The 13515-nt window shown below is 61.4% G+C and overlaps 1 protein-coding gene across 2 annotated transcripts in view; it reads right to left on the bottom strand.

The window, feature by feature from the left end:
- Positions 1–10461, bottom strand: part of CPZ (carboxypeptidase Z) — a 23790-nt gene extending 13329 nt beyond the window's left edge. Inside the window, exons 1-4 of one of the 2 annotated variants that reach the window (XM_028090048.2) lie at positions 10374–10461; positions 5013–5045; positions 3247–3621; positions 584–796 (exon numbers count right to left, since the gene is read on the bottom strand). In XM_028090048.2, coding sequence (XP_027945849.2) covers positions 584–796; positions 3247–3621; positions 5013–5045; positions 10374–10461 — 709 coding nt within the window. The remainder of the gene's footprint in view (positions 1–583; positions 797–3246; positions 3622–5012; positions 5046–10373) is intronic. The other variant, XM_028090056.2, reaches the window with a different exon arrangement.
- Between the last annotated feature and the right edge of the window lie 3054 nt (positions 10462–13515).

Below are 13515 nucleotides of genomic sequence, written 5' to 3'. Positions count from 1 at the left end.
AACCTAGCATTTTCCATGTAGCTCTGCCCCATCTCAAAACAGGACCACCTAGCCTGATGAGCTGAAATGGACTTGGCTTTTGAAATGCAAGAAGTGCTTCCTTCAGATCATTCTGTGAGATTATGTTCACCAAGCAGCTCCAAGGAGCCAATAAGAAGTGGCCAGGGCCAAGCGCGCACATACCTGACTGGGTCCGAGTGTGCCAGGGAGACGTGCAAAAACGACAGAATGCACAGAGCACGGTTACATTTCCACAGAGACAGACAAAGGCCCACATGCCTACAGCCACAGGAAACCCCTCACTTCTCTTCCCCCTGACTTGTGCGGGTGACACTCCCCAGGACGGTGCCCCCAGCTTGTAACTCCTCGTTGAGTACCAGCAGGCCCTGCGGGATGTGGCCATGCGCCCCAGGGCACCAAGCCGAATACAAACCCTGCCTGCTCCCTGACCCCATCCCTGCCGTGACGAGGACCCCGGACCCGGGCTTGTGCACCCCAAGCCAAGTAGGCCCAGAGCCCTTTCCTGGGAGCTGGCCCACACCCAGACCTCTCTCTTGGGTCCCCACCAGCGGCAGTGGCTTACTCAGCTCGTGCTGGCCAGGGCGGGCTGAGAACTCGATGACCAGCAGCTCCTTGCCGTTGAAGCTCCGGCCGATGCTGTAGGTCTTGGCGATGGGGGCACAGCGGGCCGCCGTCCGCCTCAGCACACGCACCATCTGGGCATAGGAGTGGTGTGTGAAGCGAATGAAGGTCGGCGGCAGGCCCGAGGGCAGCGCCTCATCAGCGTCCAGGCCTCCTGGGGAAGAATGGGGGTGTTGGGGGGGAGCCTCTAGCTGCCCTTAGTGGGCACTCACCCACCAGCGCGGCTACCCACACCCCGCAATGGAGGTTCCGTCTGCCCCTGCCCAGCTCCACTACAACCCCTGGGACCCTGGCCACCCCCAGCATCCTCACACCCCCTCCCCTGCCACACTTGGAAACTTGGGGGTCCCCCTGGAATGGCTCCCCAGTCAACCTGTTTCTGTTTTTCCTTAAAATCCCCTTTATATCCACAGCTAAGAATAGCACCCGATAGAAGTACACAGCATCGCAGTTCCTGAAGTTATGATGGTGAAGAATTACACGGTGACTGTGGAAAACGTATAAATTACAAAGCAGTAGACTATAAAGGCAAAGGACATACCCACAGAAAACGGGAGAAAACCGCCAATGCAGGTTCCTAATCTGCAGTCTACACTGCTGCATGGCGGAGGCGGCTTCAATGCCTTGTCAGCAGCAGGCCCTGGTCTGAAGGGCTCCCTAGGGTCCAGCCTACCACAGCCATGATGACACCAAGGGTTGGCTGTGATTACCAACACAGTGGTGAGGTGCCCGCGCAGGGCAGTGGAGGGGGGAGAGAGGGAGGGGAGGGAGGGGGGAGCCGGGGGGAAGGGAAGGAGGAAGGAGGGGGAGGAGGAAGGAGAGGGAGAGAGAGGAGGGAATAGGAGGGGAAGGGGAAAGGAGGGGGAGGGGAAGGGAGGGGAGAGACAGTAGGAGGTGGGGGAGGAGGAGGGAGGGGGAGGGGGAGGGGAAGGGAGGGGAGAGACAGTGGGAGGTGGGGGAGGAGGAGGGAGGGGGAGGGGGAGGGGAAGGGAGGGGAGAGACAGTGGGAGGTGGGGAGGAGGAGGGAGGGGGAGGGGAGGGAGGGGAGAGACAGTGGGAGGTGGGGAGGAGGAGGGAGGGGGAGGGGAGGGAGGGGAGAGACAGTGGGAGGTGGGGAGGAGGAGGGAGGGGGAGGGGAGGGAGGGGAGAGACAGTGGGAGGTGGGGAGGAGGAGGGAGGGGGAGGGGAAGGGAGGGGAGAGACAGTGGGAGGTGGGGAGGAGGAGGGAGGGGGAGGAGCAGGGAGGGGGAGGGGAGGGGGAGGGGAGAGACAGTGGGAGGTGGGGAGGAGGAGGGAGGGGGAGGAGGAGGGAGGGGGAGGGGAGGGGGAAGGAGGGGAGAGACAGTGGGAGGTGGGGAGGAGGAGGGGGGGAGGGGAGGGAGGGGAGAGACAGTGGGAGGTGGGGGAGGAGGAGGGAGGGGGAGGGGAGGGGGAAGGAGGGGAGAGACAGTGGGAGGTGGGGAGGAGGGAGGGGGAGGGGAGGGGGAGGGGAGGGAGGGGAGAGACAGTGGGAGGAGGGTGGGGGAGGGGAGGGGGAGGGGAAGGAGGGGAGAGACAGTGGGAGGTGGGGAGGAGGAGGGAGGGGGAGGGGGGAGGAGGGAGGGAAGCCCTCGCCGGTCCTCTAAAAGGTCTCCTTCGGACCAGCCCTGCTCTTCCGGGCCTGGCGCCATCCCTCCTCCTAGGGCACAGGCTCCCGCCCCCTCCGGTCTCAGGACTGAAGACACAGCTCCTGCAGAGGCTGCCGAACAGTTAATCCTTTTCCCTAAGCGTCTCCCTTGCCCTGTGGTTTTCTTTCTGCTCAAAACGGTTTTGAGGGAGGAAAAAAGCAGACGGAACCAGCAATTTGGTGGCAGAATTGCCCAAAATAATCCCTCTCGGGCCACCTCCAAGGGCTTTCCCAGGGCAGGCGGGCTCGGCCCCACGGGGACGTCTGGCTCTCTTCCTCTGCACCCCTGCACCCGGTGCGCCCGCGGCCAAGTCTCCTGCCTCTGCACACGCACACAGCTCCTACCCGCTGGCAGGGCGCCACCCATGGGCCCGCTGCACCTGCACACAGGCCTGTGGGTGGCAGAGTCCTCGGGCCCAGAGCCAGCTCCAGACCAGCCCCGAGCCCCACACGCAGCCGGCGAGCCAGGAAGCCAGCGCAGACAGGTCCCTGGGCTCCCCTGTCCTCTCAGTGCCCAGCACGGAGCCATGCACACAGCAGGCGCTCAACGGCTGTTTGCTGACCTCACAGACCGATCGGTGGTCTGACTCTGCCAGGCAGACGCTGGCTTCCCTGCTGCCACTCGCCTTCCCCGAGCCTCCGCTCTGTCCTCTAACGGCTCACATCCGTGGGGGGCGCCCAGCACCAGGTCACGGGGACCTGACCCTGAGCGGCATGACGTGAGTGTGGGCCACACGGGGACCGTACGGTCCTGCCCTGTCCGGGGCGGCCCACACTGGCCACGCGTGGCCCTTTGCACTTAAGCTTCCATTTGTTAAAGTCACGGCTGGCCCAGGCACCGGCGCCGGAGGCCTCCATATGGGGGACGTTTGCCCACCGTGACTCGGCGATCCTCTCTGAACATCTGGGCACCAGTGCAGCCCCGGGGCCCCACGCACCTCGCAGCTTCTCCAGGGGGTCATAGCAGCCCTCTTCCACACTTGAAAAGTAGTGGCCACAGTCGAGGAAGTAGGGCCAGGCCATGTCGATGGCGTCGAAGGCGGACTGGCAGGCCTCCCGCAGCCCCTCACACACGTGCCGGCAGGGCCTGTGCACATGGCCGCCCTCGCAGCGGGGGGCTAGCACAGCGCAGCCCAGCAGCCGCAGGTCAGGGTTGCACTGGCCCTCCAGCAGGTGGTGCAGGACGCTCAGCAGGATGTACTCGGAGCTGGACTCCACTGCCTCCCGGGACCGGTGCTCCAGCAGGGTAGGGAAGGTCGTCTGGTTATAGGCCACGTCACTGCAGGTCCTGAGCTGCATGTCCACACACGTGGCTGGGGGCAGGTGGGGTCACCGGGTCACTCCCTGCCTCCGTGACCCACACGGTCATCCGTCCTGCCCCAGCAGAGCCCCACGGGGCCAGGGCCCACAGGGATGGGGCCCCGACCAGGGCTCCCGGGGAGGAAGCCAGAGCCCGCGGGGGACCAGACAAGGGTCCCGAGAATAACTAGGCTCCACTGCTCCCTGGGGAGTGAGCCGGTGCAGGCCGCTCTGGGCCTCCACTGCCACAGCTGCAAAATGGGTGTGGGAAAGCCAGCCTTGCCGAGGGGCTGCCCCATCAGGGGATGTGGAAGAAGCCAGCAGACCCTGGTTTTGCAGAAGCAGGTGCGGACCCTCCCAAACTCACAGCCCCGAAGTAAACGAGTCCCCAAAGATGCACCCGGCTTGGAATGCCTCGTGTCTCCAGGAAAGTGGCAGATCGTGGAGTGGTTAGCTCAGGCTCAGGGAGCTGAGGACGGGGCTGGTGAAGACAGCCACGGCTCAGCCCGGCCTGACCCAGTTCTGCATCTCACAAGGGTGGGTGTCCCGGGTACAGGGAATTTATTGTCACTGGGCATTTTCTGGTGTGATCCTTAACTCCTATCTCTCCAACCCAGTACGGCGGGGGGCCCTTGCCTGCCCCACAGCCTCTCCGGCACGGAGCTGAGTGCACGGTCATCCCCAAGCTGCCCCCCTCTGTGCCCTCAGGTGCAACTCCCTCATGGTACAAGTGACAAGATGTTGCCAGTTTTCAAAGTTTAAAAGGACGGGGTGATTTCTGCTCAGCATTTCTCTGCTCAAAACATTTTATATGTGTCGTTGGCTTTTGTATTGAGAGAATATTCCCTGCTTTTCAAAAAAGTCTAGTCCCTCCACTTAGAACATACCAGATGCCCAAATCTGGCAGGAGGGGACTTGAGAAGAAGCACCCGCTTCTGAGCTCATCAGACCTGTCAGAGCCCACCTAGTCTTCAAGCTCATCCCCTGAGACCAGCTTTCCCTTCCTCATGTTACAGAGGGGAAGGGGTTTGCCTGGCAGGTGCCTGCACGCAGCCGAGACTCAGGGAGCTCACAGGCTAAAGAGCGGACACGCCATGTACACACGGCCACGTCGGACCCCAGCCAGCTATGGGGGCCAGGGGAGCAGGGATGCTTGGAAGGAGCATTTCTGGGGGAGCTGGGGACAGAGCCAGGGTGGGAAGCCCAGGCTGCACAGATAAAGGGTCCTTCCTCTTTTGTTTTGTCTAATTTCCTGCTGTTTAAGAAGGGGTTTGGATTTGAGTATTGGGCTTCGTTACTAATCACCCCTTGGGAACTGTGGGTTCAGCTCTCTAAAGGGCTCGACAGCGCAGAGGGACTGCATCACTCCCACAAAGCAAACGTGAGAGAAGTCCATGCATCGTACCACTGTGTGCAGCCCACGGCCCGTGGCATTCACCTGAGAAGAGAAAGGACAGTGCTGTTAGGGGTGTGGACCGCGGTCATTCCCTCGTCCGGAGAATGCACACTAACGGTGGTGCATGGCTGCTTCCGACAGCAGCCCAGCACCTCCCGAGTCCTGGCCACGCACCCGGCCCCGGGCTAACACCCCACCAGCTCTGTTTCAGGGGGCTGCACCCCAACCCTCCGGTGTTGATGGAAGCCTTCTCCCCGCTCCGCAGGGGAGGAGCCTGGCTCCCGGAGAGGTGCCATGACTCGCCTAAGGAATGACAGCCAGAGCGTGGGGTGGGTGCTCTGCATCCATCCGGCTCCAGTCTGGGGCCACCCTGCCGTGTTTGCCAATCACCGTGGTGTAAACACCCACGCAGAGGCCGTTCCAAGCTTCTAGCAGTTGAACTAGTTCTGGCAAAATTCCCCAGTATTTAACGAGCCTTTCTTGGAGCCTGTACCACGGCCGGCTCTATCCCCACCAGTAACTCTGACTCCACGTTATTCAAAGTCCCCAGAGAGTCAGACGGGCCCCAGCTCCCCCCGCCCCTTCCAGACCACTCTGCAAGAGTTGCATTCCACCATCTCCTGAATCGGGGAGAAGAGGACCAACATGCAAACTATCCTTGCAATCATGGGCTCCCAGGGCCCTCCTCGAGACCCACACAGGGAGACCCAACAGTGAGAGCCCTGTGAAAAGCCAGTAAAACCAGCCTTACTCAGTGCCACCTGGCAAGTTACCTCTCAGAAGGTCCGGGGCCTCTGGGAGCTCCAAGAAGGAGGAGCTGACTCAGAGGGATGCAAACCAGCATGAGGTTTAGAGCCTTGGCCCCTGCAGGAGTCCTGGGAGGACAGGCAGGCTGGGTGGCAGAAAGAGTGGGAAACAAGGGGGAAGGGGGTGCAGGGGGGAGCCCAGAAGAAGGCTGAAACAGAGGGAAAAGCCTGTGTCTTAATCCTGTCACCTCACACAAAACCCAGGCCTGACCCATGAGCCCCGAGGGTGGGAGCCCCTTCTGGCAACGCACCATGAGATCTGGGCGCTGTGAGAACTTTCCTGAGTGAACAAACAGGAGCCCCCACAGTGGGAGCAGCCAGAGGGTGGGCTCTGGTCCTGCAGGGCTGGCCAGGCAGCTCCCCCTTCCAGGACCCTCTGCACACGGTTTGCCCTCTGCGGACGAGGCAACCACAGCCCCCGACCCCACAGCAGACAGGCTCCCAGCGCCCTCATGGGATGGGGGACTACAAGGTACCCCCTCGCCGCCTGGTTTCTACTCTCAAAACTGGCGACCAAGAGATCCAGGCAAATGCTTGGCTGTGTGCAGACGCTCTGCAGGAACAGGCCTGCTGCCCTGGGACTCACTCTCCCTCCTCGTCCAAATAATACGGTGAGGGAGCCCAGTGCGAGCCAGGGAAGATGCCTAGCGCTGGACCTAGACAGCCCTTGGTCATGGCAGGGAGACCCTGTTTTTTTTCCCCATTGCACGTGGGGTTTACTATAATCATGTGGTGGGAATAACAAGAAGGTTCTATGGCACGACCCACATTCAGTGCCCAGCACAGGACGTGGCTCGGGTAGATGGCCCATAAGTAATAGCTCCGTTACTGCTACTGTTTTATAACACCCCTAAGACAGTGAGCCAAGGGTTCCAGGCTGTCCTAAGTGGCTGGCACCACTTGGGAAAAGCAACAGGCGAGAGAATAATTATCCTTAAATGATTTTCCTAAATAATTTTCCCAAATTTTGCTGGCTCTAATGCAACAGAGGGCTGCAGGGTGCCTACTGTGCCCACCTCGGATGCTGGGACCAGCGCACTGGCCGTGAGCGAGCTCAAGGACCCTGAGCAGCAAAAACTACCTGCTCCCCTCAGCATGCAGGGGAGGGTGTTTCTGGGCACCCACCTGACACTCCAAAGTCTTTATGGTCTATCGTGTTCCCTGACCCGTGCCCACCGTCGTCTGCAGAATGAGAGGCGTGACAGGCTGAACCAATACTTGAGGGAAAAAAGGAAAGAATAGGAAACCGACCCAGGACCCTGCTTGGAACAGTGTGCTGTTATCTGGCTGTCTCTGTAGCTAAAGGCACCGAGTTAACGCCAGGAGAACAGGTAAAAGCATCAAATCCATGCAGGGTCCTGTGCACGAGCGTCTGTGCCCGACGCTGACTGCTGAACCCCAGGACGCGCGCTCAGCTGACCCCCTGCCACAGCCCATGTGAGCTCGCACAGGGGCAGATGCCGTGACTCAGAAGGTCCGCTCAGGAGCCCGAGGTCTCACGGACCCTCAAGGGCCCCTGGCTCCCCTGCCCACGCCTGCATCCGTGTGCCCGGAGTGCACCCGCCGTGTGCCTGCGCTGAGCGGCAGTGGGCGAGCCTGCAGACTTGTTCAGACTCGGCACGCACAGGGAACGGAAGGACTCCCGGGGGGCAGGACCCCCGTGGCCTCAGGAAAACATGCAACGAGGAAACCGGGAGTGGACCAGTGACCCCGTCTGCCCCCACAAAGTTACCAGGTGCCACACAAGGGGGCTGGATTTTGAGTGGATGTGAAGGGATCCCTCCCGGTTTTGAGGGGTTTTGATGTGCAGAGGAAGAAATTGAAGTTCGGGTCTCAGTTTCCTCTTCTGTGCAAGGAGGTGACAACAGAGCCCATCATTGTGGGGGAGCCCAGTAAGGGCTCCACAGATGGTAGCTGGGTCACATGGGCAGAAGGAGGGCTGCCCATCATGACCCCCGTGCTTGTGGGCAGGACGCGTGGGCGGCACCTGCTGATGTGGGCACGGGAGCCAGCCAGATGGGGGGGTCGTGCTTCCTGGGGCTGCTACAACAAAGCTCCGCAAGCTAGTAGACAGACACCGAACGTCCCGCACCGCTGGAGGCCGGCAGCCTGAAATCAGGGGCTGGCAGGCCGGACCCTTCCGCGGGACCTGAGGGAGGGTCCTCCCCGCCTCTCCCAGCCTCTGGGCTCCCGACAGCCCTGGGCTTGTGGCTGCACCCCCATCGTCACATGCCCTTCCTGGTGGGTCTGTGTCTCAAAGTGTTCCTCTCCTAAGCACACCCGTCATTGGATTTAGGGCCGGCCCTGAGCCGGTGTGGCTTCCTCGTACTCTGACTGTACCTGCGAAGCCCCACTTCCCAGTAAAGTCACAGCCACAGGTATGGGGACTCCAACATTTCTTTCTGGGGACACAATTCCCCCCATGACAAGAGGTCAGCCCCAGTGTGCACCTTCGGGGAGCTCAGGGCTGGGGTGGGGTCAAGGGAGGAGTGGCCCCTCTGGCCCACGGCGCACTCAAAGCGGGGAGTCCCTGCCGATGCCTGCTGCACATGTGAAGTCCTCACCAAATCTCAGACTTAGTATAAAGAAAGAACATAAAACACCTCATTAGTAATTGTATATGGATGACAACATGCTGAAACAAGATATTGGCTTAAATAAAATGGGTTGTTCAGGTGAATTTCACCCGTGTCTCCTGTCCTCTTTAGTGTGACCACTAGAAAACGCAAAATTATCATGGGGCAGGCATCCCTGGGTGTAGACGGCGCCAATCCAAGGCTGCTCCTCGGCCGCCCCCGCACGTGCCCGTTCCACGAGGTGACCACAAGGTGTCAGCACGTCTTCAGCGAGGGACCCAGGCTGACCTGGGGCTGGCCGGCTTCCCGGCTCCCTCCCTCCCTGCCTCCCTCCCTCTTCAGCGGAGGTTAGGTTGTTGGTTCTGGCCAAGGACTCTTCTAACAGACAAGAAACGTGAATGCGGCCAGAGAGGTTGGGCCATCTGCCCAAGGCTACACAGCAGAGAAGAGGACTCAGGATTTGAACCCAGACCTGCCTGGCCCCTCAGAGCACGAACACTGCCTCAGCCCGCAGGCTCCCTGCGGAGGTCTGGAATAAGGCAAGAGACAAGGGCGGAGGGGAGGGTCCAGGCTTGCTCTGAGGCTCCGGGACGGGCACAATAAAGACACAGATACAGGCATCAGGTAGAGCAGCCTGGACGCAAACTGCCCCGTCCCCGCCCCGAGCCAGCCTGCCTTCTGGAAAAGCCATTCGGCTTCTAAGGACTGCACATGGTCCTCTGTCCAGAGTGAAGATCGGACTGGAGCAAGGATTTCTCCTGGAAACAGTCACCAGTGCCACCTCAGGGCTTCAGCCAGAGCTCCCCACCCCACCTCCGCCCATTCCTCAGAGTGAGGAAGGAGTGGCCTGTGCCGGCATCCAGAGGAGGGGGTGCACTTCTCCCTGGGAAAAGGACAGGTCAGGGAGGACTTCTTGGAGGAGGGGGCCATGGTCCCCAACAAGCCTATGATTCTAGACATTTCCTGGGGTCTCAGAGGTCCAGGGGATGGTCCATCCACGACACAGTGCAAGTTCTCTCCACATCCTGCCTACACACCTGTGCACACGTTTGCACACACACACAGGCACACACTCTGCCTAGGCCTTTCTGCAGCAATGGAGAGGAGGAAAGGGGTGAGGGCGAGGGCCAGAGGGGGGTGGCGAAAACCCAGACGGAGAGGGAAGAAAAGGAAAGATCGGCATTGGCACATTTGAGAGGGACATTTTGCTCCTGGCACATGGACTTGGCTGTGCCAGCACCTTCTCAGGTATCCACAAACCCCGGCCCCCGAGAGATGCCCAGACTCCTGTGCCCAAGGGGACAGAGATGTCTGCCGCCGATAAGGATGCTGAGGACAGGGGACTAGATGCACCTCCAACTCTGAATTTGAGGGGAAACTGAAGCCCGCTCCAGGAGGGACCAGAGCCCAGGACCGCAGGTCCCTGCCTCCACCCCTCACCCCACACTCGCAGGTGAGATCACACAGGCAGGCGCATCCCTTCCCCCTGTCCCAGAGCCCTCCAGGCACACCCACTCCCTCCCCAGGCGACCACGAGCCCCCTCCCAGGCCCTCAGAGCCCATTTCTGGAGCTATTGTTGTCCACATCACTGGCCTGAGGTGGCAGGGAGCGGTCAAGAGTTTGCTGCTGCCCACAGGCTGCCCCCTTCCTGGGAGAAACAGGGACCTCGGACGGCCTGTCCCCTGCAAAGTCCTGGCACCTGCTCCCTCGGACCCCACCGGCAGGGTGCCCCACCCGCTGTGCCCTGCCCCGAGGGGGACTCCGGTGGGCAGGGCACGGTGCCCCTCTGCTGCCCCAGCTACCTGCTGCTCTCCGCCCTGGGGTCCCAGCCTCCCTGTACCCCGAGAGCCCAGTGCCCCCCTCCCAGCGGACCATGAGTTCCAAGGTCACGGGCGCGCGCTTGGGGACCTGCTCCGGGGCCAGGGGTCGCTGGGGGGCGGGGGAGGGGGCCAGTTCCCGGCACGGGGCGCGCGGTGGTGGGCCTTACCGGCGGGCCCCCGGGCGAGCGGGCACCTGGGCCGGGCGGCGGCGGCGGCCAGCGCGGCAAGCAGCAGCAACGGCGGCGGGGGCCGCATGGTGGGCGGCGGGCGGGCGGCGGCGCAGTGATGTGGCACTCGGCACTCAGGCCGCGGGGCGAAGGCCGCTGGGCTCCCGCCCCCCAGGAGCGCGAGCGGAGTCGGGTTACAGCGCAGCCCAGACTCAGCGTGGAGGGGTGCCGGCGGGAGGGACCGAGCCGAGCTGCCCGCTTCCGGCCCAGGGCCCGCCCCCAGGGCCCGGCGCCCCCTCTGGGGCTCGGTCTCCCTTCTGGCACCGAGGGCCCTGCCAAGCCCCTGCTGATCCTGCCTAAAAACCCCTCTTTTTGAACAGGGCGGGTCTGGGGGCCAAGGTGGGCCCTGGCCCTCGTGCTCACCCCAGCTGGTGGTGAACGGGCCAAGTTACTCCTCTGTCCCAGGAGGGAGGAGGGAGTGACCCCATCCCCCCACGGAGCCAGGGCGTGGGTGTAGGAGAATTGTCTGTGGGGGATGTTTAGGTACCAGGAAGGGCAGGCAGCTCTGGATGTCCTTGGGCGGCTCCTCACCTCTGAGGCGGGGGGGTCTCCCTCTGCCCCCTGAGGAGAAGCCCCCTCCTGGTTGCTCCAGCAGAGCCAGGCAGGGAGCCTGGCGCCAGGGTCCTCAGTGAAATGTGGCAGGCCATCACTCAGCTCATCAAAGGGGGCAACAGACCAACCCAGTGGTGGCATAAAATATCGCAGGGGTGAGTCCCCCTCCCCTCTAGATGAGGGGGCAAAGGCAATGTGGGGGCGGGGGCGGGACAGTCCAGTGCAGACAGCCACGCCTCCATGACCTGACTGCTGAGGGTGTGGGAGGACTCCTTCCCACTCTCCCCAGCCCCTGCCTACATCGCCCACAGCCATCCCGGCAGGAATTTGAGGGGCCTGGGAGGAGGGAAGCCCAGGACCCTGGTCCCAAGGTGAGGGAAGTGTGGCCCCAGAGCCCCCGGCTCACTGCCCAGAGCCTCTCTCTCTCTTCCCAGGACCAGGACTGTTTTGGGATTTAGCGAACGCCTTTGAAGCACCCCCTTCATGGAGCTCAGCAGGTGCTGACTCTGCCGTCCAGATGTGCACACATCTGCCTGCCAGCCACTTGTCACAGCCCACAGCTGCAGTCCAGCCCCTGGTGTGCTCGCACCCTGGGTCCTGGGGACAATGCCAGCTAGACACCTGGGTCCACATCCCAGCAGTCACCTGGGCCAGTCCCTCCCCTGCTAGGCCATCCACCCAGACTGTCTTTAGCATCCATGTGCCTTTATGGGACTCCTTTACCAACTGTCCTGGGTGGAGGGGAGGACCGACCCTATAGCCAGATGCCACTCCGCCCTAAGACTTTGGACAAGCCCCTTAACCTGGAGTCTGGGATTATCGTGACGGTGCCTGCCTTGGGGTAAACATCGGACAAGGGTTTCAATCCATGCCTGGCCCCGAGAACGAGCCGCTCACTCCAGCCCATTGACTCTAGTTGCCCTTTTCGGCATCCGATGTTCCATGCCGCCCTCTGTCCACCCAGACCGCAGCTAGTCCTTCCAGAAGTCTCTGGGCTTGCTCCAGCCCGGGCACTTTCCTTTGACTTTCCCATCTGGGGTCTCCGCTCCAAGCTGGGAGGGCGAATTCAGACCCCACCTTTCCTGAGTGCCAGCTGATGGGTGCACATTCTCGGGGAGGTTTTCACCCTCCGCCCCGTGTGCCAGGGGAAGCATGTGAGTCTCCTTGCTGTCCCCTCTCGTAGGCAGGTTAGGTTCTCACGGACACTGAGCCTGCAACCTATACATGGCCAGATTTGTGTGGGCATCTCCTATTACAGCCCTCATTGTGGGTTTGTTTTTTTGTCTGAGCGGTATATGGAATAATGATACTGTGTCAAACCAGTGGCATCTAAGATTTGGGAAAGAGAAAGGGTCATGTTAGCTATTGCTATTTTTAGGGACCCAGTGGGTAGAATTTGGTAATCCGCTCTGGGACCTACCTCTTTCCTTCCCAATTAAGTTGGAAGGAACCGTCTCTCACCCAAGGCTTCTTGTCCAAGAGGGGAGGAGGGCACCCCACCAAGTGTTTTGGCAGAGCCAAGTCCAGGCAGGTTAACCCTTTCCCAGGGCCAAGAGCTGTGTAAGTCCTCCCCCTTCCCTGCTCTGCCCGGCCGCCCACGGGATAATTGGCCAAGAGGGGCGGGGCAGCGTGTGGCCAGACCTGAACCATCAGGATGGGACAAGGTGACACAGCCAGAGCCTGAGGCTGCAAGAGTTTAGATGCTCGGGCGGGCAGTGGAGGGACAGGGTAAACCACGGGGGAGGAAGCCTCGTGGTGTCAGGGAGAGAACACAGACTCTGCCATCCCCTATGGGTCACTTCACCAGGTGGCTCGCCCTGAGCCAGTGGCTTACTTCAGTGAGCCTGGGGCCCTCTGCTGGGAAGGTGCCGTTGCCCATCTCAGGGCTCACGATGATGGGGGAAGTCCACCCCTCCTTTGGTGCCCAGCTGAAGGGTCAAGGCCCCTGGGCGCAGCACCCAGACTCCACCCCTCCCCAAGCTTCCTCTGGGACAGCACTCGCCTCCCTGAACTTAGCGGGTCTAACTCGTCCAGATTCCAGAGAGCTCTCCAGAACCAGCTCGGTGCTGCCCCTGCTGGGAGCTGGGGAGACGTTCTCCTCACGAAGCCCCAGCCCCGCCTGGAGTTGCCAACCCTGCACGGTGGGGAGTGGTTCCTGCCCTGTGGGGTCTCAGACCCTCTGGGAATCAGATGGGAGCTGGGCACACCCCCGCCCCCCGGAAGAGCGTGTGCTGTGCTGCGTGCCCTGGGAAAGCACAAAGTTTGCAGGGGGACTGAGCCCCCACGGGGCAAGTCTAGTCCCACTCTTCTCGGGAGCCCAGCAGGGAGCCACTTCCCTGGTAGCTGGCTCCGGGCTGCTGCAAAGGCAGCACTTTCTCTTTTGCAGAGAAACGAGAGAACTTTGAATAAAATGTTTATTGATTCACGCAGCACTTGGGACGTGACATCGTTTTGCAATACATTTAAGTGCACACGAAAAGGATCTTTCAAAATAAAAAAAAGACCACAAACCCAAGGCGAAAGATAACAT

The sequence above is a fragment of the Eumetopias jubatus genome, unplaced genomic scaffold (genome assembly GCF_037043125.1).
Source record: "Eumetopias jubatus isolate StellerSeaLion01/CBP00866 unplaced genomic scaffold, mEumJub1_p1.0 scaffold_2, whole genome shotgun sequence".
Classification (NCBI taxonomy): domain Eukaryota; kingdom Metazoa; phylum Chordata; class Mammalia; order Carnivora; family Otariidae; genus Eumetopias; species Eumetopias jubatus.
The sequence above is the reverse complement of the archived record's forward strand: the minus strand, read 5'-3'. Positions and strand labels throughout refer to the sequence as shown.